Genomic DNA, 22,427 nt, shown 5'->3' on the forward strand with positions numbered 1-22,427 from the left:
CCGATCTATATCCCGTTGTATCCTTTGACAATCCTCTTCACTATCTGCAACTCCTCCAACCTTAGTGTCGTCTGTAAACTTACTAATTAGCCCAGTTACATTTTCCTCCAAATCATTTACGTATACTACAAACAGCAAAGGTCCCAGCACTGATCACTGCGGAACACCACTAGTCACAGCTCTCCATTCAGAAAAGCACCCTTCCACTGCTACCCTCAAGTGTGTGTGCGCACACACTCACACACACCATTTTGTGTTGAGCTGGTTTCAGTTGTGCCTGTTAACCAGAAGATAGATTTTTAATTGGATACCATTAGGATCCTGCAGCAGTCCATTCGACTGAGGAGACAGTTCTAGATTCTGTCTGACACTATCAGTGGGTCAGGTGGAAGCTAAATAGAAAATCCTGCAGGAAAAATAATCCTTAACATTAAAAATCAATCTGAGCAATTGACTCAGTACTACACCAGTGTGAATTAGTAAACTTTAACACAAGAAGTTTTATCACTAAGTAGTGTAAAGTACAGTGCACTAATGCTCACCTTTAGTCTTGCCCCTCAATCCTAGTTAATCACTGGGAGATTGTTACAAGATTCACCCCATCCTTTCGACACAAATATTACCCACATAACACTTGAGTCATTAGAAATTGATGTGTGCTTCACTGTCCTTTTAAATATACTTCACTCCTACCAGCCTTTAATGATCAAAAACATAACAGGGTTATTAGCTGCTGATAGCTGTCAATGGGATTAAATTTATGCTTGAAATGATTAAATCCTCACATGCAAAACATATTTTGTTTTATTCTTTGATGGGATGTGGGTGTCACTGGCAAGGCCAACATTTGTTGCCCAACCTTAACTGTCCTTGAACAAAGTGGCTTCCTCAGTTATTTCAGAGGGCAATTAAGAGTTAACCACATTGCTGAGGGTCTGGCCTCACATGTAGGCCAGACCAGGTGAGGATAGCAGATTTCCTTCCATAAAGGACATTAGTGAAGCAGATGGGTTTTTACAACGATCAATGATAGTTTCATGGACACTATCACTGAGACCAGATTTCAATTGCAGATTTTGAATATCATGATGAGGTTAGAAGCCTGGTCAATATGCTCAGGTTCTGAAGGTGAAATCCACAATTTAGAGATTCTAAAATCAGTGTTGTCACTGTAACCAAACTGCTACTAAAATATTTAAGGAGCTAAGGTGACATTTTACATCTACAGTTTGACCATAACATTGGTTAATACCGTTACTGTTAAACTTCCAGATAATTCCACAAACAGCAACTTCAAGCAGAAGGAGCAGAATAAACGAGATGGAGAGAAACACGAGAGCCCACAGGCGAGGACCACATAGAGCAGGTTCACACACCCAGGGACGGGCTGGGTTGCCGTGCCTGGGGGTGGGGCGGGTTCACACACCCAAGGCTCACCGGGAATGATCAGAATAAGGAAACCGCCCAGAAAACTACCAGTAGGAATCTTCAGCTGAACACATCACTCATTCTTAAAGGGACGAAAGGGGTCCTGACACTGTGAAGTTAAAGGGGCAGACACAGCTTCAGCCTTCTCTCTGTTACCTTTCTGATAGTTAAAGGCTGGTAGGAGTGAGGTATATTTAAAAGGACAGTGTGTGGGAAGCACACATCAATAAAACTGGGAATTCTTGGACATACGCTGCAGGTCGTTCTTTTTCTGGGAATCAAACTGTTGTATTATTGTCACAGCAGTTAACAGCCTCCTGTGAACTCCTCCAGCTTCTAGTTTAATGCAGATTTTAACCCAATAAATTTCAGCATGTTTCGATTCAGCGACTCGGGACTGACACACAAACACGTTGAAACATTTTAGACTTATTAAGAGCCATTCTCCGTCTGGAAACTTAAACCTGCTGTTTCACTTTCAGTCAGGAACAGATCACAATTTTACACCAATCTTTCATTTGGCAGCACGTTTCCAGCATTCACCGTTGTTCTTCCTGACTCTAAACCCAGTTGTAAAAGAGCCTTCTGTTCTGTGTCTAGGAGCTCTGAACCATGGAAGAGAGCAGCTGGGACACATTTCTTACACACCTCAGGATTCACCCACATTGGGATTGTGCCGTCAGTGAAGAAAGATGAGAAAGACCAAAGTGTTGTTTGGGGGTCCCTCAGTGTGACCCTGATGGACTGTGTCCAGGCTGTAGTTCTGTTCCTACCGTAAGATCCTCCCCCAGATTGTCCTTTCTGACTCCAGCTAGGTGGCGTTAAACACTCAGGTGGGGAAAAACAAAAATATACAAACAAAGCTGATTTATTTCACATTTATTCAGAATATTGAACCTCATCATCAGGTCAGGACAGTCAGAATGAACATGGTTCAGTCCTGGTATGATTAACAGCATCAACAGGAGTAGAATACAAACCTTGCAATCGTTTGTGAATCCACTGGTGTGTTCGCAGGTGTGATGACTGAGTGAATGCCTTTCCGCAGGCATTACAGGTGAACGGCCTCTCCCCACTGTGAACTCGCTGGTGTTTCAGCAGATAGGATGAATGAGAAAATCTCTTCCCACACACAGAGCAGGTAAATGGCCTCTCCCCACTGTGAATGCTCTGGTGTGTCAGCAGGTTGGATAACTGAGTGAATCCCTTCCCACACACAGAGCAGGTGAACGGCCTCTCTCCAGTGTGTACTCGCTGGTGATTCAATAGGTTGGATGACCGGGTGAATCCCTTCCCACACACGGAGCAAGTGAATGGTCTCTCCTCAGTGTGAACCTGTTGGTGTGTCAGAAGGTTAGATGAACGAGTGAATCCCTTCCCACAGTCAGAGCAGGTGAACGGTCTATCCCCCGTGTGAAGTTGCTGGTGTATCAGAAGGTTGGATGAATTAATGAATCCCTTCCCACAGTCAGAGCAGGTGAACGGCCTCTCCCCAGTGTGAATTCGCTGGTGATTCAGTAGGGCAGACGGACGGCTGAATCCCTTCCCACAGTTGGTACAGGTGAATGGCCTCTCTCCAGTGTGAGTATATTGATGTGTTAGCAGATCCTTTTTGCTTTTAAAGCTCTTGTCACAGTCAGAACAATTAAAAAATTTGTTATCAGAGTGAACAAGTTGATGTGTCAGAAGGTGGGATGACTGAATGAATCCCTTCCCACACACGGAGCAGGTGAACGGCCTCTCCCCAGTGTGAATACGTTGATGTACCAGCAGATCTTTTCTGCATTTAAAACTCTTCTCACAGTCAGAACATGTAAACGGTCTCTTATCAGTGTGCACAAGTTGGTGTGTCACAATGTGGGATGACCGAGTGAAGTCCTTCCCACACACAGGGCAGGTGAATGGCCTCTCCTCAGTGTGAACTCGCTGGTGTGTCCGAAGGTTGTACAAATGGGTGAATCCCTTCCCACAGATGGAGCAGGTGAACGGTCTCTCCCCAGTATGACTGCGCCGATGAACTTCCAGTTGGGATGGGAAATTGAATCCCTTCCCACAGTCCACACATTTCCATGGTTTTTCCATGGTGTGGGGGTCCTTGTCTCTCTCCAGGTTGGACGATTAGTTGAAGCCTTGTCCACACACAACACGTGAACAGTTTCTCCCCACTGTGAATGGTGAGATATTTTTGCAGACTGTGTAACTGCTTAAAGTTTTTTCCAAAGTCAGTTCACTGGAACACTCTCACTCAGGTGTGTGTGTGTGTTGAGGCTTTTCCAGTCACACCGATGTTTGAAATCCTTTCCCAAAGACAGAATAGACAAATATTTCTCCTTCCACATTCAAAAGATGATGATATTCAGGTCCTGATGAATTCAGTGCCTCTGACAGATCTTGATGTGATGTTTGCTTTGCGTTTTCTGTCTGCCAGTCACCTCCGTTTCATACCCTGTAAAATGAGTTTACAAAAGTCATCACTTTAAATCCAGGACTGAAATTCAGAACAGACAACTGTAGTTTCTATGGAACATTTCTTCCTCTCTTGTTCCCCCAAAGCTGTAAATCCCCGTCCCACACACTCTCCCTCCTCCCTGGGCTGAAATCCAAACCCATCTCACCATCTCCACCATTTCTTTCCTCCACTCCCAGTTTTCTCCCTCCCTCTCCTCTGCCTGGGTTCAGTTCTCCAGCTCCTGTGTCTCTGATTCAGGGTCTCAGGCGGGATCCCAGCTGCCGTCAGGCGGGACACAGGAGGGGGGACCCTCCCAGGTGGGTCTTACCCGGACCCTGTGTCCGTCCCCCCAGTTTCTGAGCCCCCGGGCGGCCCGCGGTCTCCCCGCAGTTTTTGAATCTCCCGCTCCGGAGCCTCTTCCCCTGAACCCGGCTCTGTCACCGGGAAGAAGCCCCGGGGCTGCAAACACGGGTGATGGAGGCTGTGATCCGGGATTGCGGCCTACACCGGGTGTTTCTGGATCCTCCCCACCCAGGCTCCTAGCTCCGCTCCTCTCTCCGCCTCAGCGACTCTCGCCCGCACTCCCAGGGCTCTGAGCAAACTGACACTGCGCATGCTCCAGGTATCATCATCAGCATTGCGCCTGCGCGTTGGGCTCCTGTACAGTGACTAGGGCACTTTCACACACGCAGGAGATTGTGGGTATCGGCGGTGCCATTGAAACACAAAATAGAGAACGAAAACAATTTTCTGCTACCCAATTGTGAACAAATAAAAGGAAAAATCACACGTAAATCCTAGTAAATGGGTGCTCTGCCATGTTCCATTTCTCGAAGTGATTTAAACATATCTCAAGCCAGCTCAAACGTGTTAAGGGCAAGTCATGTTCTACTAACTTGCTGTGAATTCTTCAAAAATGCCCATTCCCCTTCCTTCTGCTGTATAATGGAAGTTCCGTGCATTGGTGTTTCTTTATCGTTTGGTTCTGATCTATATTGATTGGTCTATGGTCAAAGTTTCAATCCCATAACCACAAAGTAATCACAAAAAAAATATTTTTCACTCACAATTACCCAGCACCCCAGCAGCTGGGATTCTGCATTGCGACTGGAGGAGCTCCTGCCCACAGATTCTGCCTCCGACAAATGTTGTTCTTATAGTGGCTGTCGCTGTGATTGATTTTTTGTGGGCTTTTCTGGGATGAAATTGCCCATTGCCCCCGTATAGTTGGAACCCTGGTTCTGAAATACTGTCCGTCTGATTTTAAGGCTTCCTGGAATAATGCACTGATGGAAATCTGCAATAATCAATGGTCCCATCTGAGTTGCAGATTTTAATGTGATTGTCCAATCTAGAAAAAAAATCATTTCACCCCTTTAAACCTGATTCAGCTGATCCCCTCCACACATGCTACAAAAGATTATTTTTGAGATCAGCTGTTCCTTTATAGTCTGTAAGAAAAACAAAAAATGCTACAAAAATTCAGCAGGTCTGATAGCATCTGTGGAAAGAAAGACAGAGTTAACGTTTTGAGTCCGTATGACTCTTCTTCAGAGTCTGTGTTATTCTGAATTATGACATTCTCCTGAACCTGTCCTAACCCTTCTGCCAGTTCACTTATTGGAAACAGGGACTCTCCTTGTTTTAATGTTAACACTCCATGTCTCCCCAGTTATTCATTTAAGTCAGCCCATGAATTGTTTGAGCATTGTTTCATCATGTTCCCACATTTCATTAACAAATGTTGAAACGTATGCTTCACACCCACAGGGTTTCATCTGTTTAAAGCCACAAACAAAGGTCCAGTTTTCTCCTGGAGGTTGAGACAAATCAGCTTTCAAAATGATGCAGAGTTTCAGCCAATGAGGGACATCCGGATTCAGCCCCGCCCCTCATTCACTCCGATTGGTTGGAGGATCACACGCTCACGGTCGGACATCCAGCTCCGCCCCCTCTTCCTATTGGTCCGGAGTTTCCGTCAATCCATCGGGCACTGTGATCTGGAGCATGCGCAGTGTTTGTAATGGCGGTGAACAGAGGATTGTTTGTCGGATCCACAGAAGGTAAGATAAAGAGCGGAGTGGAGGGAAAAATAGAGCCGGTGGGTGGACGGGGAGGGTTTGTAAGCACTCTATGCGGCTCTGAACCCAAAATAAGAAACTATCTGCGGGGCGAAGGCTGCGGGATCGCGTCTCCAGCAAAAGGCCCGGGTTAACGGCCGCCATCTTGAGCGGGGTTAATGTACAGCAGGGCGCATGCGCGGTAATTCCTGTCCCTGTCAGCAGGAGGGGAGTATGTTGTGCATTTCTATCCTGGACTGACGGGGATGGATTTTGGAAACTCCTTTTACAGGGGATTGGAAGGGGAGGATTTACGCACAGCAAACTCAAAGCAAATATCACATTAAGATCTGACTCGAGTCACTCGATTCATCAGGACCTGGATATTATCAGTATTTGAGTTTAAGCATTGAGTTCCAGGTCATTAACACTCAATGTGTGAAATTTCTTCCTCACATTCCCCCTGTAGATCTTACCTTAAATCTGTGTCTGTGATACTTTTATGATTAGCTAATAACTTATGTTTTTTTCATTCATTCACAGGGATGTGGGCTTTGCTGGATGGGCCAGCATTTATTGCCCATCCCTAGTTGCCTTTGAGAAGGTGGTGGTGAGCTGCCTTCTTGAACCGCTGCAGTCCATGTGCTATCGGTACACCCACAGTGCTGTTAGGAAGGGAGTTCCAGGATTTTGACCCAGTGACAGTGAAGGAACGGCGATATTTTTCCAAGTCAGGATGGTGAGTGACTTGGAAAGGAAATTCCAGGTGGTGGTGTTCCCATCTACCTGCTGCCCTTGTCCTTCCAGATGGTACCGGCCATGTTTGGAAGGTGCTGTCTAAGGAACCCTGGTGAATTCCTGCAGTGCATCTTGTAGATGGGGTACACACTGCTGCTACTGTGCATCGGTGGTGGAGGGAGTGAATGTTTATGAATATGGTGCCAGTCAAGTGGACTACTTTGTCCTGGACCGTGTCAGGCTTCTTGAGTGTTGTGGGAGCTGCACTCATCCAGGCAAGTGGGGAACATTCCATCACACTCCTGACTTGTGTCTTGTATATGGTGGACAGACTATGGGGAGTCAGGAGGTGACTTACTCACTACAGGATTCCTAGCCTCTGACCTGCTGTTGTAGCCATTATTTTTATATGGCTAGTCCAGTTCCGTTTCTGGTCAAGAGCAATCCTCAGGATGTTGATAGCAGGGGATTCAGTGATGGTAATGCCATTGAATGTCAGGGGGCGATGGTCAGATTCTCTCTTGCTGGAGGTGGTCATTGCCTGATACTTGTGTGGCTCGAATGTTACTTGCCACTTTTCAGCCCAAGCCTGGATATTGTCCAGGTCTTGCTGCATTTGGACGTGGGCTGCATCAATATGTGAGGAGTCACAAATGGTGCTGAACATTGTGCAATCTTCAGTGAACATCCCCACTTCTGACCTTATGATGGAAGGAAGATCATTGATGAAGCAGCTGAAGATGGTTGGGCCTAGGACACTACCCTGAAGAATTCCTGCAGTGATGTCCTGGAGCTGAGATGATTGATCTCCAACAACCACAACCACATTCCTTTGTGCTAGGTATGACTCTAACCAGTGGAGAGTTTTCCCCCAATTCCCATTGACTCCAGTTTTGCTAGGGCTCCTTGATGCCACATTTGGTCAAATGCTGCCATGATACAGTCACTCTCATCTCACCTCCAGAGTTCAGCTCTTTTGTCCATGTTTCCACCAAAGCTGTAATGGGGTCAGGAGCCGAGTGGCCCTGATGGAACCCAAACTTGGCGTCAGTGAGCAGGTTATTGTTAAGCAAGTACCGCTTGATAACACTGTTGATGACCCCTTCCATCACTTTACTGATAATCGAGAATAGACTGATGGGGTGGTAATTGGCCAGGTTGGATTTGTCCTGCTTTTTGTGTACAGGACATACCTGGGCAATTTTTCACATTGCTGGGTCGATGCCAGTGTTGTAGCTGTACTGGAACAGCCTGGCTAAGGGCGAGGCAAGTTCTGGAGCACAAGTCTTCAGTACAATTGCTGGAATATTGTCAGGGCCCCATAGCTTTTGCACTATCCAGTGCCTTCAGCTGTGGAGTGAATCAAATTTGCTGAACACTGGCATCTGTGATGCTGGGGACCTCCGGAGGGGGCCGAGATGGATCATCCACTCGGCACTTCTGGCTGAAGATTGTGGCAAATGCTTCAACCTTATCTTTTATAGCTTTTTATAAACTTTTGCATCTCTATCAGATTTCCCCTCAACCTCCTTTGCTGCAAGGAGAACAACCCCAGTTTCTCCAACCTAACATTGTTACTAAAATCCCTCATCCCTGGAACCATTCTGGTAAATCTCCTCTGCACCCTCTCAAGGACCCTCACATCCTTCATTATGTGTGGTGATCACTGGTTTGCACAGACCCAGATGTTCAGTGTTCGTGTCTGTGATGTCATCACGCACCGACAATTGATCAGTGACATCACCCCCACTCCCCGGGTATTTCCTCAACTGGGAGATTTTTCTCTGACTCCAGTGTTTCTGATATCTTTCCAGCTGCAAGCTCCAGCAGGAGATTTTAATATTGAAAACTGAAATTGGTTCAGAGGTGAGTATTTTTGACCATTCCTCTACAATTTAGAGCTTTTAGTGCTATTCCCTGTTATCTGTGAGAGGTTCCATGGCTCTGAGGCTGGTGTGGCTCCTTTACTGTGGATCTGAATCCATGTCCACCCATTGCTCTGTTTCACCTCTGCCCTCCCTGATCACCTCCCTGCCATTGTCTAACTTCCTCTGTCTCTAATAATGGGTGTGTTTTAGTTATGTTCAACATTTTACTGTTACTTCTACCAACTGCGTCTAAATGAGGTTTCCACCACTGCCCATCACCTGATCATGTGCTGCTGGCTTTCCAGCTTTATCTTCCCATAGTATGTTTCATGGTCAGGAATTGTTTTTCCTGCACTGTCGTCCATTTCTCTTCTGTTTCTGAGTTTATATTGACCATCAAATTCTGCAGCATTTTTACTTCCCATAGTTCATTCTGCACACCCTGAAACACTAACTCTTTTTCTCTCCCCACAGTTACTGCCTGACCTGCTGAGAATTTCCATCATTTTCTCTTTTTGTTTCAGATTTCCAGTAGCTGCAGTATTTTGCTATTATTTTATTGCAGGCGTTGTTCACAGAACTGAATCTGGAAACACAGACGGACCAGTTAAGAGCCGGTTTTTGCAGGGTAGACATTGATGGCTGAAGTTGGTCCCTGGCCTCCAGTGTTGGTCCTTTTTCATTGAGTCATAGAATCATTGAATGGTTACAATACAGCCAGAGGCCATTTAGCCTATCATGCCCATGCTGGCTCTCTGTAAGAGCAAGAGTTAGTCCCACTCCCTGACCTTTCACTAACAAGACTAGCAGCAGATATTACCCATCCCCACTTACCTGTGGAGAAGATGATGTTTGACCTTCTTGAACCACTGCAGTCTGTGTGGTGAAGGTGCTCCCACAATGTTACAGGCTATTCACCCAGTGATGATGAAGGAACAGTGATATATGCTGAAATCAACAACAACAATGTGTATTTATATAGTGCCTTTCATGTAATAGAACATTCCAATGTGTGTTCACAGGAGTGTTATACAGCAACATTTGACACGAAACCCACATAAGGAGCTGTTAGGGCATTTGACCAATAGTTTGGTCAAACAGATAGTTTTTAAGGAGTCTCTTAAAGGAGGAAAGTGAGGTAGAGAGACAGAGAGGTTTAGGGAGGAAATTCCACAGCTTTTGGCTTTGGCAGTTCGACCACCAAAGGTGGAGCAATTAAAATCGGGAATGTTCAGGATGTCAGAATCAGTGGAGCGCAAATATCTCAGAGGGTTGTGAGGCTGGAGGAGATTACACAGATAGGGAGGGGCCATGGAGGTAATTGAAAATAAGGATGAGGAATTTAAAGTTTAGGTGCTTCTTAACCCAGAGCCTTTGTAGGTCAGTGAGCACAGGGCTGATGGGTGAACAAGGCTTGGTGCGAGTAAGCACACGGACAGCAGCGTTTTGGGTGATCTCAAGATTACAGGGAGGTTGAATGTAGGAGGCCGGTCAGGATTGTTAAGTCTAGAGGTGACAAAAGAATGGATGAGAGTTTCAGGAAAGGATGAGCAGTGAGTCGGGCAGTGTCGGGCGATGTTACTGAGTTGGGAATGGGCGGCCTTGGTGATGATGCATATATGTGGTTTGAAGCTAATTTTTGGGTGAACTATGACCCAGTGGTTGTGAACAGACTGGTTTGGCCCCAGACAGTTACCAGGGAGAGGGATGGAGTCGGTGGCCAGGAAGTGGAGTTTGTAGTGGGAACTGAAGACAATGGCTTTGGTCTTCCCAATACTTAAGTGGAGGAAATTTCTGTTTGTCCAGTACTGGATGTCAGACAAATCAGGATGGTGTGTGAGTTGAAAGGGAACTTGGAGGTGATGGTGTTCACACACACCTCCCAGCCTGGCCCTTCTAGGTGGTGGAGGTTCAGAGTTTTGATTTTCTGTCAAAATTCTGGTTGAGTTGTAATCCCTCTTTTTCAACCCTTCCCTCTCCCACCCCGACCCTTCTCTCTCTTCCTGTCTTCTCCCATCTAGGCCGGTGCCTTGTGTAGGCCCAGACTGGGTGGCAGGTTCCCTTCCCTGAAGGACATAAATGAACCAGTTGGGTTTTTATGACAATCCAGCAGTTTTCATGGTCACTTTTTCCTGGTGCCGGCCCCACTAATTACCAGATTCATTCAGCTCAATTTCACAACCTGTTTTTGTGGGTTCTCTCTCACTCCCTTTTCTCTGTTTTAAATCAATTTCACAGGGTATTAGAAGGGGAGGATTTGCAGTTGGGAAACTGAAACCAAACATCACATCAGGATCTGACAGAGTTGCCCAGCTTATCGTCACCCAAATATCATCGGAAGTTGAACATGGAAGGAAAAAGCACCGTTCACAGTGGGGAGAAACCGTACACGTGTTCTGTGTGTGGACGAGGCTTCAACCGATCATCTAATCTGTTGAAACATAAATGCAGTCAGAACAGGGAGAAACCGTGGAAATGTGGGGACTGTGGGAAGGGATTTAATTACCCATCAGAGCTGGAAAATCATCAACGAATTCACACTGGGGAGAGGCCGTTCACCTGCCCTGAGTGTAGGAAAGGATTTACTTGTTCGTCCAGTCTGCTGAAACATTGGCGAGTTCACACTGGGGAGAGGCCGTTCACCTGCTCCGAGTGTGGGAAGGGATTTGCTCGCTCATCCACCCTGCTGACACACCAGCGAGTTCACACTGACGAGAGACCTTTCAAATGCCCAGACTGCGGGAAGTGCTTTAAAAGTCCCCGGGAACTGACTGCCCATCAACGTGTTCACACTGACGAGAGGCCATTCAGGTGCTCTCACTGTGGGACTGGGTTCAAGACATTATTTAACCTCACTGTACACCAGCGAATTCACAATGGGGAGAGCCCATTCACCTGCTCCAAGTGTGGGAAGGGATTTGCTAACAGATCCACCCTGCTGAATCACCAGAGTATTCACACTGACGAGAGACCTTTCAAATGTCCAGACTGTGGGAAGTGCTTTAAAAGTTCCGGGGACCTGATGATCCATCAACGTGTTCACACCGATGAGAGACCGTTCAGGTGCTCTCACTGCGGGACTGGGTTCAGACAATCATCTCAACTCATTGTACACCAGCGAATTCACAATGGGGAGAGACTATTCACCTGCTCAGAGTGTGGGATGGGATTCACTCGCTTATCCATCCTGTTGACACACCAGCGCACTCACACTGGGGAGAGGCCATTCACCTGCTCAGAGTGTGGGAGGGGATTCACAACCACATCCTCCCTGCTGAGACACCGGCGAGTTCACACTGGGGAGAGGCCATTCAGCTGCCCCGAGTGTGGGAGGGGATTCACAACCACATCCTCCCTGCTGAGACACCGGCGAGTTCACACTGGGAGAGGCCATTCACCTGCCCCGAGTGTGGGAGGGGATTCATAACCTCATCCAAACTGCTGAAACATCAGCGAGTTCACAAGTGATTGGGTTTTTCTGTTAATCGCATCCAGGACTGAACTGTGTCCATTTGGTCTGTTTCTGCTGATGTTAATAAACTCGAGTCCAATTGTAGGGGTTAATATTCTGGATAAAGTCAAATAAATCAGCTTTGTGTTAAACTTGCATCGTGTTGAGTCTTTCTAATATCTCTAACACAAATTAGTTCCTTTTGAAGTGCTCTCCCTCTCTTCTGTCTCCTTCATCCACACCTCCAACAACAAGTGTGAGGAGCTCATAGATCGTCTTTGTCACTACGATTGAGACAATCCGATCAGCTGCTTTCCTCTTTCCACTGGCCCACTGGGCCAAACTCTTTCTAAAGCTCCCCCCTGCCCCTTGCCCTGAACCTGTTTTTCTCCCTCTTGCTCTCTCAGAGCTCATCTTGTCAATGAGACCTGCCTTCTGCTGCCTTGACCCTATTCTCACGAAACTGCTGACCATCCATTTTCTCCAAGTTAGCTGATATTGTTAACGGTTCTTTCTCTTATCTGTCCCTCTTGCCTTAAAATCCACCACCATCACCCTCCTGAGAAGAAACAAACCTTTATCCCACCATCTTTACAAACTACCACCCCATCTCCAAACTCCCTTTTCTCTACAAAGTCCTTGAACTTGGTGTCTCCCAAGAATCTATCCTTGGCCCCTCCTATTTCTCATCTACCCGCTGCCACTAGGCAACATCATCCAAAAGCACCATGTTAGTTTTCACATGTACACTGACAACGCCCAGCTCTACCTCACCACCATCCCTCTTCATTCCTCCACTGTTACTAAATTATTAAACTGCTTATCCGACACCAAGTACTGAATGAGCAGGAATTTTCTCCAATCAAAATTTGGGAAAACCAAAGCCATTGTCTTCAGTCACCACTTCGAATTGTCAAGGAACTATCAGATTTTTTCTGATATTATTGTGGGATATTGTAAAGCAAGCTTATGTTTCAGTGTGTGTGGCTAATTTAATTAACTAAAGACAATTAGACTGCAAGTTTTAAATTATCAAAGGAGTGAGGTGTAAAAGAAGCATTTGAAATGGGGATGAGTGAGCTGGAATGAGGTCTCAGTGGATAAGGTGTGAAGGTAATTTACATGTTTAGATAAAGAAGGAGTTGTTTGATTTTCAAAGGGATGGTGTAATGTCTACAACTGACAAGATAAGTCAGGCAAAGTGATTGCATTTGTTTTTCCCAAAAGCGCTGGCCATAATAACAACATGAAAGATTTTTGTATTCTGGGAAAAGTAACTTCGAAAGACAAAGAAAACAATGGGATTTACAAATCAAAAGGTATAAAATATATTTAAAGAAGGATTGAAGGTTGTGTGGGGTATGGCCATGTGAGATCTTGAAAGGTGCAACGTGTGAAACAGACTTGTGGGGGTGGGGTGGGGGGGGGTGGTGGGGGGGTGGGGGAAGCCTCTAGCTACCCTCCAGACGTTTGCTGTTCCAGTAACCAAGGTTGTGTTAAAGGCCTTTGGAATTTCACTGTCGAGTGGGTGCTTGTGGTAATAGTACTGAATGTCTTTATAAATTGGGAATCTATTTGGGCTGTTGCCTTAAAGGAAGTGTGTAGTTGGTAGTCTGGTTAAGTATGAATTTTGCGAAATGCTATAAGATTAAGTAACTGTGTAACTGTGATTTTGTGTGTGTGTGTGTTTAAGTTTTTTCTTCTTTTGTTAATAAATACTTTAAATTAATCTTTAAAATCTCTGAAGGTGGCCGTGGACTCATTACTTCTGACTTCAGTGCACAAGCCTCCTTGTAATAAATGCAAATAGAAAAATCATTGTGATAGTTTGGCCAAGTCTCCCTTGTGGATTTGATCAGCCTGGAAAATTCTGTTCCATAACGGCCGTGTGCATCCCTCTCCCTGGGAACTGTCTGAGGCTCAGCCACACTGTTCACAATCCTGGTGTCAGATTTAACCCCAAGATAAGTTTCTGACCACATATCCGCACCATCACTAACACCAGATATTTTAATCTCCATAATGTCGCCTGTCTCCACCCCACCCCAGCTCACATGGGACACTTGCCTTTATTAATCGAGACACAGAATATAAGAGCAGGGAGGTTATGTTGGAGTGTATACAATGTGAGTTAGGCCACAGCTGGAGTCCTGTGTGCAATTCTAGTCACCAAACTATAGGAAGGATGTGATTGCACTGGAGAGGGTGCAGGGGGGATTCACCAGGATGTCGCCTGGGCTGGAGCGTTTCAGCTATGAAGAGAAACTGGATAGGCGAGGGTTGTTTTCCTTCGAGCAGAGAAGGCTGAGGGGGGACCTGATAGAGGTGTACAAAATAATGAGGGGCATAGATCGGGTAGATAGGAAGAAACATTTCCCCTTAGAGGTGGTGTCAATAACCATGGGGCATAAATTGAAAATAAAGGGCAGGGGATTTGAGGAACCAGCAAGATCCCACAACTAATCTGATAATGAGCAGATAATCTGTATTTGTGATGTTGATTTGAGTGTGGAAGGGGATGTGTAAAGAGCTGGTCATTGTATAGAGATGTGAACCAAGGAAATGGTACCTGTGTGTAATAGTGACACAGCCTTGTGTTCACACTCAGAACAATACACAGATATCCTTGTGGTTATGGTTTGAACAGGGCCAGATGACGAATGTGGTGAACAAGTTAAATATAAATATCTCCAGTGTAGCTGCAGCTTCTTAGATCAGAGCTGGGGGGAAGAGAGCTCCGAATCCACTGCATTATCTTCCCATGGAGAGGTTGTGCAGTCAGTAGTTTAGTGGGAATAGTGTCAATGGAGCAGGAGGTGTGTCTCATGGACAAGATGAGCTCTGAGAGGGCATGAGGGGAGGTGGGAGAGAAACTAGAAGAAGATGTGAGTTCAGATCTCGGTATAAGGGGAACGTTAGGGGAGGTTTGGCCCAGTAGGTTAGGGGAAGGGAGGGAAACAACAGAGGCAGCTGGTTGGATTGTCTCAATTTTAGTGACAAAGAAGACCATGAGCTGCTCCTCCATGAGCACTTGTTGGGGGTGAGGATGGAGGAGACAGAGGAGAGGGAGAGCAATTCAAAAGGAGCTAACGTGTTAGAGATATTAAAATGACTCAACATATTGTGTATTTAAAACAAAGCTGATTTATTTAACTTTTATCCAGAATATTAATCCCTATAACTGGGCTGGAGTTCATTTACATCCGCAGAAATAAACTAGGAACGTAGTTCAGTTCTAAGTGTGATTAACAGCAAAATTCAAGCACTATAAGTTTTTTTACTTATTCGTTCATGGGATGTGGGTGTCGCTGGTGTCACTGGCCAGGCCAGCATTTATTGCCTATCCCTAATTGCCCTTGAGAAGGTGCTGGTGAGCCGCCTTCTTGAATCACTGCAGTCCGTGTGGGATAGGTACACCCACAGTGCTGTTAGGAAAGGGGTTCCTGGATTTTCTTCTAGTGACAGTGAAGGAACGGCGATATAGTTCCAAGTCAGGATGGCGTGGGGCTTGGTGGGAAACATGAAGATGGTGGCGTTCTCATGCATCTTTGTGAACTCGCTGGTGTCTCAGCAGGGTGGATGAGTGAGCAAATCCCTTCTGACATACGGTGCATGTGAATGGCCTCTCCCCAGTGTGAACTCGCTGGTGCTCCAGCTGGTTGGATAATGTAGTGAATCCCTTTCCACACAAGGAGCAGGTGAACGGCCTCTCACCAGTATGAATGCGCTGGTGTGTCAGCAGGTTGGCTAACTGAGTGAATCCCTTCCCACACTCGGAGCAGGTGAATGGCCTCTCTCCAGTGTGAACTCGCTGGTGTACAGTGAGGTCAGATAATTGCCTGAACCCAGTATGGCACCGAGAGCACCTGAATGGCCTCTCATCAGTGTGAATACGTTGATGGCGCATCAGTTCACCAGAACTTTTATAGCACTTCCCACAGTCTGGGCATTTAAAAGGTTTCTCGTCAGAGTGAACTCGCTGGTGAGCCAACAGGTTACATGACAGAGTGAATCCCTTCCCACACTCGGAGCAGGTGAACGGCTTCTCCCCGGTGTGACTGCGGCGATGAGATTCCAGCTGAACTGGAAAATTGAATCCTTTCCCACAGTCCTCACATTTACAGGGTTTCTCCTCAGTGTGACTGCGCTTGTGTCTCGACAGGTCAGATGATCGGTTGAAGCCTTGTCCACACACAGAACACGTGTACGGTTTCTCCCAACTGTGAACGGTGTTTTTTCCTTCCATGTTCAAAATCCGACAATATTCAGGTTACGATAAATTCTGCAACTTTGTTAGATCCTGAAGTGATGTTGGGTTTGAATTTCCTGACTGTAAATTCTTCCCCTCTAATACCCTGTGAAATTGATTTAAAACAGAGAAAAGGGAGTGAGTGAGAGAACCCACAAAGACACAAAGGCAGATTGTGAAATTGAGCTGAATGAATCTGGTAATTTGTGGGGCCGGCACTAGGGAAAAGTGACCATGAAAGCTGATGGATTGTCATAAAAACCCAACTGGTTCACTAATGTCCTTCAGGGAAAGGGATCCACCATCTCATCTGGATCTGGACTCTGGCTTCTAAGAGAGAACAGGCAGACATTGAGATGTGGGAGCATTAGGGGGCAAAGGAGAGGGATTTTATATATCCACAACTCAACCTAAACTTTGACAGAAACTTCCAAACCCTCAACTTCTACCATCTGGAAGAACCAGAGAAGCAGGTGTATGTGAAAACCATCACTTCCAAGTTCCCCTCCAAGTTGAAACTGTCGTGACTTGTCTGACTCCTAGTACTGGATGAACAGAAATTTCCTCCAGTTAAATATCGTGAAGACCAAAGACATTGTCTTCAGTCCCCGCTCTAAACTATTCCATAGCCACTGACTTCATTCCTCTCCCTGGCAACTGTCCCAGGCTGGACAAGACTGGGCACAATCTCAGTGTCATGTTTCCCACCTGCTGATCTCCTGACCACAGAACACCGCCTATTTCCATCTCAGTAATCTCACCTGCTTTGCCCCTGAGTCAGCTAATCTGCTTCTGAAACTCTCATCCATTCCACTCCCTAAATTTGAATATTCTAATTCATCCCACATTTAACCTCTCTGTAAAGCTGAGTTCATCCAAAACTCTGCTACCCTTCACTACTCTGCTCACTGAGCTACTTAGGCTCAGGTTGAGCAGTGCTTCAAATCTTAAAACTTTCATCTGTTTCCAAATCTCTCCAAAGCTTTGCTCACCCCTATTTCCGTCATCTCCTCCAGCCCCACAGCCCTCTGAGATCTCTGTGCTCATCTAATTCCGGTCTCTTCAGCATCCCCATTTTCAGTTCCTTCAGTGTTTGTGGCTGGGCCAAAGGCAAAAACTCACAATATCCCTCATGAAATCTCTCCACCTCTGTAACTTACTTTCCTCATTAAGACACTCCTTCAAACCTACCTCTTTGACCAAACTTTTGACTTTCTTCCCTGATATCTGTGTGTGTCTCGGTGTCAGATGTTGCTTTGTAAAACTCCCATAAAACACCCTGGAATGTTTGATTACATCAAAGGCGCTCTATAAATGAAAGTCAATGTTACAGACTTGGACACATATCACCGTTATAAATGTAAGTCAATGTTACAGACTAGGACACATATCACTGTTATAAATGTAAGTCAATGTTACAGACTGGAACACATATTACCGTTATAAATGTAATTCAATGTTACAGACTTGGACACATATTACCGTTATAAATGTAAGTCAATGTTACAGACTGGGACACACATCACCGTTATAAATGTAAGTCAGTGTTACAGACTTGGACACACATCACCGTTACAAATGTAAGTCAGTGTTACAGACTGGGACACACATCACCATTATAAATGTAAGTCAGTGTTATAGACTGGGACACACATCACTGTTATAAATATAAGTCAATGTTACAGACTGGGACACACATCACTGTTGCTTCATCACTGGATGAAGATCCTCTCAGTCTTTACCTAACAGTTTTGCGGAAGCCCCTTCACCACACGGGCTGCAGCGGTTCAAGAACAAAACCCAGCATCAATTTCTCAACAAGCGACTGGGGATTGGCAATATGAGCTGCCTTGCTACTGACTCCTATAAGCCCATCATAAATTAAAAGTATCTGCCTGTGTGAAATGGATTAACAGCTCCTACAGGAATCCTTGTTCCTCCCGCTCCCGGCCGCTCCCATTCAGATTCCAGGAGCCGCGCTCACTCTCACGGAGGCTGCGCTCAGTCTGGAGCAACACTGCGCATGCTCCGCGCACGCAGGCGGCTTCCGGGGGCGGGGCCTTCCCACGCCTAGGCGTAACTGCCCTTCTGATGGAGATAGGGTGTATTCACTCTCGCGGAGCATTCTGGGTCTCCTTATCCGCCATCATTAAAAAAGCGTCTGGAGGGTGAGAAGTCTGTTCCAGTAATTTTGATACAATCCGTTGTTTACACCGAGAGGCCCGACACAGTTGATGTCAGTGACAGGTCCAGGTTAGCAGCCGCCATCTTTATAGGGATAAAAACAAAAAGCTAAAAGCTACTGCGGATGCTGGAAATCCAAAACAAAATAAAAACAGAATTACCTGGAAAAACTCAGCAAGTCTGGCAGCATCGGCGGAGAAGAAATCAGTCAACGTTTCGAGCCCTCATGGCCCTTCAGCAGAACTGAAGCATAGTTTCAACAAGGGAGAAATATAAATTGGTTTAAGGTGGGTGGGGGGGAAGAGACACATGTGCCATCGTTTGAAGGGCAATGTGCTGCTGGGTGCAAGCGCTGCCATCCTAACAACATAAGAATAAGAACATCAGAACTCGGAGCAGGAGTTGGCCTGTCGGCCCATTGAGCATGATGCACCATTCAATGAGACCATGGCTGATCTGATTGTGGTCTTAACTGCACTGCCCGCCCCTCATTTTGATGCTTAGATGAAAAATTTGTCTAACTCGGTCTCAATTAGTCATTTGGTAGTAAAGAACTTGAGTGTTGCTGAAAAAAAGAGACATGTGGAAGCTTTTCGTCTTGTACTCATCGGGGCACTTCGCAAGAATACCAATGTAAGGAAAAACAACCATATATACTGTATGTAAAGAGAATGCTGATTGGTTGGCGAGTGGACTCTGATTGATAGAGGCTTGCTATGCAAAATGCACTAGTAATGGTGCCTGACAGTTAACTGCCAAGCATTGTTTGAAATTTGAACCAGACAGTTTGACCCTGATTGGTCAAGGCATTGTCCTGAGGAATGAGTCAGCAAATGGCTGTCACTTATTTTGTTTAGCTGAAACAGGCGCAATGTGTGTATATGTTTTTTCTGTCTGCAAAGAACTGAGCCCTATTAATATATGTATCTTTCAGTACATGCAAATGCACCACACTGCAAGCCCAACTGAGAATCTTAAATTGGTTGTCAATGTAATTTTTAGCACACTGACGATTATTTAGCAAATGTTGTCCAATCACGGAATCACATCTAATATTGGACACTGTTTTGAGCTTTGCAAACACAGGCTGGTTGGGTATGGTCTGTTTGCAATGTTTGGCAGTTAACTGTCAGTCACTATCACTGGTGCATTCTCCATGGCAATGCCTCTACCAATCAGAGCCCACTTGCCAACCAATCAGCACTCGCTTTGCATACAGTATGTATAGTTGTTTTCTCCCTATATTGGTATTCTTGCCATTTGTCCTGTTCAGTACAAGGTGAAAAGCTTCAACGTGTCCCTTTTTTTTTAGCAATACTCAACTTTGCATCTATTCAATAACCAGACCTCCACTCCTTGCTGGGGAAGAGAGTTCCACAGACTAATGGATGCCTGAGAGAAGAAATTTCTCCTCACCTCAGTCTTCCGCATCTCAGTCAAGTTTATTGAAAACCTTTATTTTTAAATGGTGCCTCCTTGTTCCATATTCCCCCATGAGGGGAAAAAGCTCTCTCAGGATCCACCCTGTTAAGTGCCCTCAGAATCTTACAGGTTTCAATAAGATCACCTCTCATTCTTCGAAACTCCAATGAATAGAGACCCACCTTGCTCAACCTTTCCTCATGAGGCAAAGCCTCTCATTCCAGGAATCAGCCTAGTGAACTTTCTCTGAACTGCTTCCAGTGCAAATATGTCCTTGCTTAAGTTACCTTGGACCAGGTAGCAGGAGGAGAGAATATTGTGAATTTCTATCCTGGACTGACAGTGATGGATTCTGGAACCCCTTTTACAGGGGTTAGGAGGGGAGGATTTACACACAGCAAACTCAAATCAAGAGAAATGTTTGTCTCTTCTGAATTTATACCTGCATCTGACACTTATGACTTTTGTAATCTCCTTTTACAGAGAGCTAGAAGATTTGAAGTCTGTGAGATTTTTCTCTGACTCCAGTGCTTCTGATATCTTTCCAGCTGCAGGCTCCAGCAGGAGATTTTAAATTTGAAAACAGTGAAATTGTTTCAGGGGTGAGTATTATTGAACATTCATCGACAATTTAGAGCTCTTAGTGCTGCGCTGTCGTCCCATGGCTCTGGGGCTGGTGTGGCTCCTTTACTGTGGATCTGAATCCATGTCCATCCATTGCTCTGTTTCACCCTTACCCTTCACAATCACCTCTCTACCGTTGTATGGATCCCTCTGCCTCTAATGTTGGGTGTATTTTAACCATGTTTGGTATTTTACTGTTATTTTCACCAACTGTGTCTAAATGAGGTTCCACTGCTGCCCATCCCCCCAGCTATTCACTGCTGATTTACCAGCTTTATCTTCCCATGGCCAGGAATTGTTTTTCCTGCACTAGAGATCATTTCTCTCCCACTTCTGAGCTTATATTGACTGTCAAATTCTGCTTCATTTGTATTCCCCATAATTCATTCTGTACACCCTGAAATTTTAACTCTTTCTCTTTCCACAGTTACTGCCTGACCTGCTGAGTATTTCCAGCACTTGCTCTTTTTATTTCAGATTTCCAGCAGCTGCAATATTTTGGTTTGGTTTTATTGCAGGCATTTCTCACAGAACTGAGTCTGGGAACAGAGATGAACCAATTAAGAACGGATTTGTATTTGGGTGGGTGTTGATTGGAGAGGTTGGTCCCTGGCCTCCAGTGTTAGACTTTTTCATGCAGCCATAGAATGATTACAATACAGGAGGCCATTTATCCTGTCATTCCTGTGCTGGCTGTGTGCAACTGCAGATCAGCTAGTCCCACTCCCTGCCCTTTCCTCATAGCCCAGCTTTTTCTCTTCAGGTACTTATCCAATTTTATTTTCAAAGCCTTTGCTGTATCAGTTTGAGCTGGAGTGGAGATGGAGGAGAAGCTGCTGGGTTTAACCACAAGGACCCGGCAATTTCCAACGTGAAATTGTCAAAGGGAGGTAGGTTCTGGGGAAGATGAGGTTGCTGAGCAGACACTGGCCATGAAATGTAAAAGATCATTGTTTTAGGAAAAAATATTTCTGTAGATGCTTTTAATCTATTCTACAAATGCATACTTATAAAATCTATTCTGGGGATTTGGGCGTCACTAACAAGACCAGCAGCAGATATTTCCCATCCCCAGTTACCTGTGGAGAAGATGATGTTTGACCTTCTTGAACTGCTGCAGTCCGTGTGGTGAAGGTGCTCCCACAATGATGTTAGATAAGGAGTTACAGGTTATTCACCAGTGATGAAGAAGAAACAATGATATATATCCAAATCAATAACAACAATCTGTATTTATATTGCAACTTTAATGTAACAAAATGTTCCAAGGCATTTCCCAGAAATATTACAAAGCAACATTTGACACTGAGCCACATAAGGAGATATTTGGGCAGGTGACCAGAAGCTTTGTCAAAGAGGTAGGCTTTAAGGAGTATCTTAAAGGGGGAAATTGAGGTAGAGAGGCAGAGAGGTTTAGGGAGGAAATTCCAGAGCTTACGGCCTAGGCAACTGAAGGCACAGCCACCAAAGGTGGAACAGTTAAAATAGGAATGCTCAGGAGATTGGAATTAGATGAGCACAGATATCTCAGAGGGTCATGAGACTGATGGAGGTTACAGAGACAGGGAGGGGCCAAGGAGGAATTTGAAAATAAGGATGAGAAATTAAAAATTTAGATTCTTCTTAACCAAGAACCTTTGTCGGTCAGCGGGCACAGGAGTGATGGGCGAGGAAAACTTGGTGTGAGTAAACACAAGGGCAGCAGAGTTTTGGATAGCCTCAAGATTACAGAGAGGTTGAATGTGGGAGGCTGGCACGGAGTGCCTTAGGATAGTTAAGTCTAGAGGTAACAAAGGAATGGATGAGAGTTTCAGCAACAGGTGAGCTGAGACTAGGGCAGAGTTGGGCGAAGTTACTGAGGTGGAAACAGGCCGTCTGGGTGATGATGAGGATGTGTGGTTGTAAGCTTTTTTCATTACTTATTCATGGAATGTGGGGTTGCTGGCTAGGCCAG

General features: G+C 45.4%; 2 protein-coding genes across 3 annotated transcripts in view; one reads left to right on the forward strand and one right to left on the reverse strand.

Annotated features, from left to right (window-relative positions):
• Positions 1-2,346: 2,346 nt before the first annotated feature.
• Positions 2,347-22,427, reverse strand: part of LOC144697773 (uncharacterized) — a 40,434-nt gene continuing 20,353 nt past the window's right edge. Inside the window, exons 2-5 of the mRNA XM_078569770.1 lie at positions 15,539-16,105; positions 4,206-4,311; positions 3,861-3,874; positions 2,347-3,168 (exon numbers count right to left, since the gene is read on the reverse strand). Coding sequence (XP_078425896.1) covers positions 2,347-3,168; positions 3,861-3,874; positions 4,206-4,311; positions 15,539-16,105 — 1,509 coding nt within the window. The remainder of the gene's footprint in view (positions 3,169-3,860; positions 3,875-4,205; positions 4,312-15,538; positions 16,106-22,427) is intronic.
• Positions 5,898-12,144, forward strand: LOC144698171 (uncharacterized). 2 transcript variants are annotated; one of them, XM_078570117.1, is made up of 2 exons: positions 5,898-5,940; positions 10,782-12,144. In XM_078570117.1, exon 2 carries the CDS (start codon positions 10,891-10,893, stop codon positions 11,968-11,970), a length of 1,080 nt encoding a protein of 359 aa, XP_078426243.1. In that variant the 5' UTR covers positions 5,898-5,940; positions 10,782-10,890; the 3' UTR covers positions 11,971-12,144. The 2 variants fall into 2 exon arrangements, with proteins under 2 accessions (XP_078426243.1, XP_078426242.1); XM_078570116.1 differs by lacking the exon at positions 5,898-5,940 and adding an exon at positions 6,303-6,676.

This window comes from Cetorhinus maximus, chromosome 23 (assembly GCF_964194155.1).
Source record: "Cetorhinus maximus chromosome 23, sCetMax3.hap1.1, whole genome shotgun sequence".
NCBI classification, from domain to species: Eukaryota; Metazoa; Chordata; class Chondrichthyes; order Lamniformes; family Cetorhinidae; genus Cetorhinus; species Cetorhinus maximus.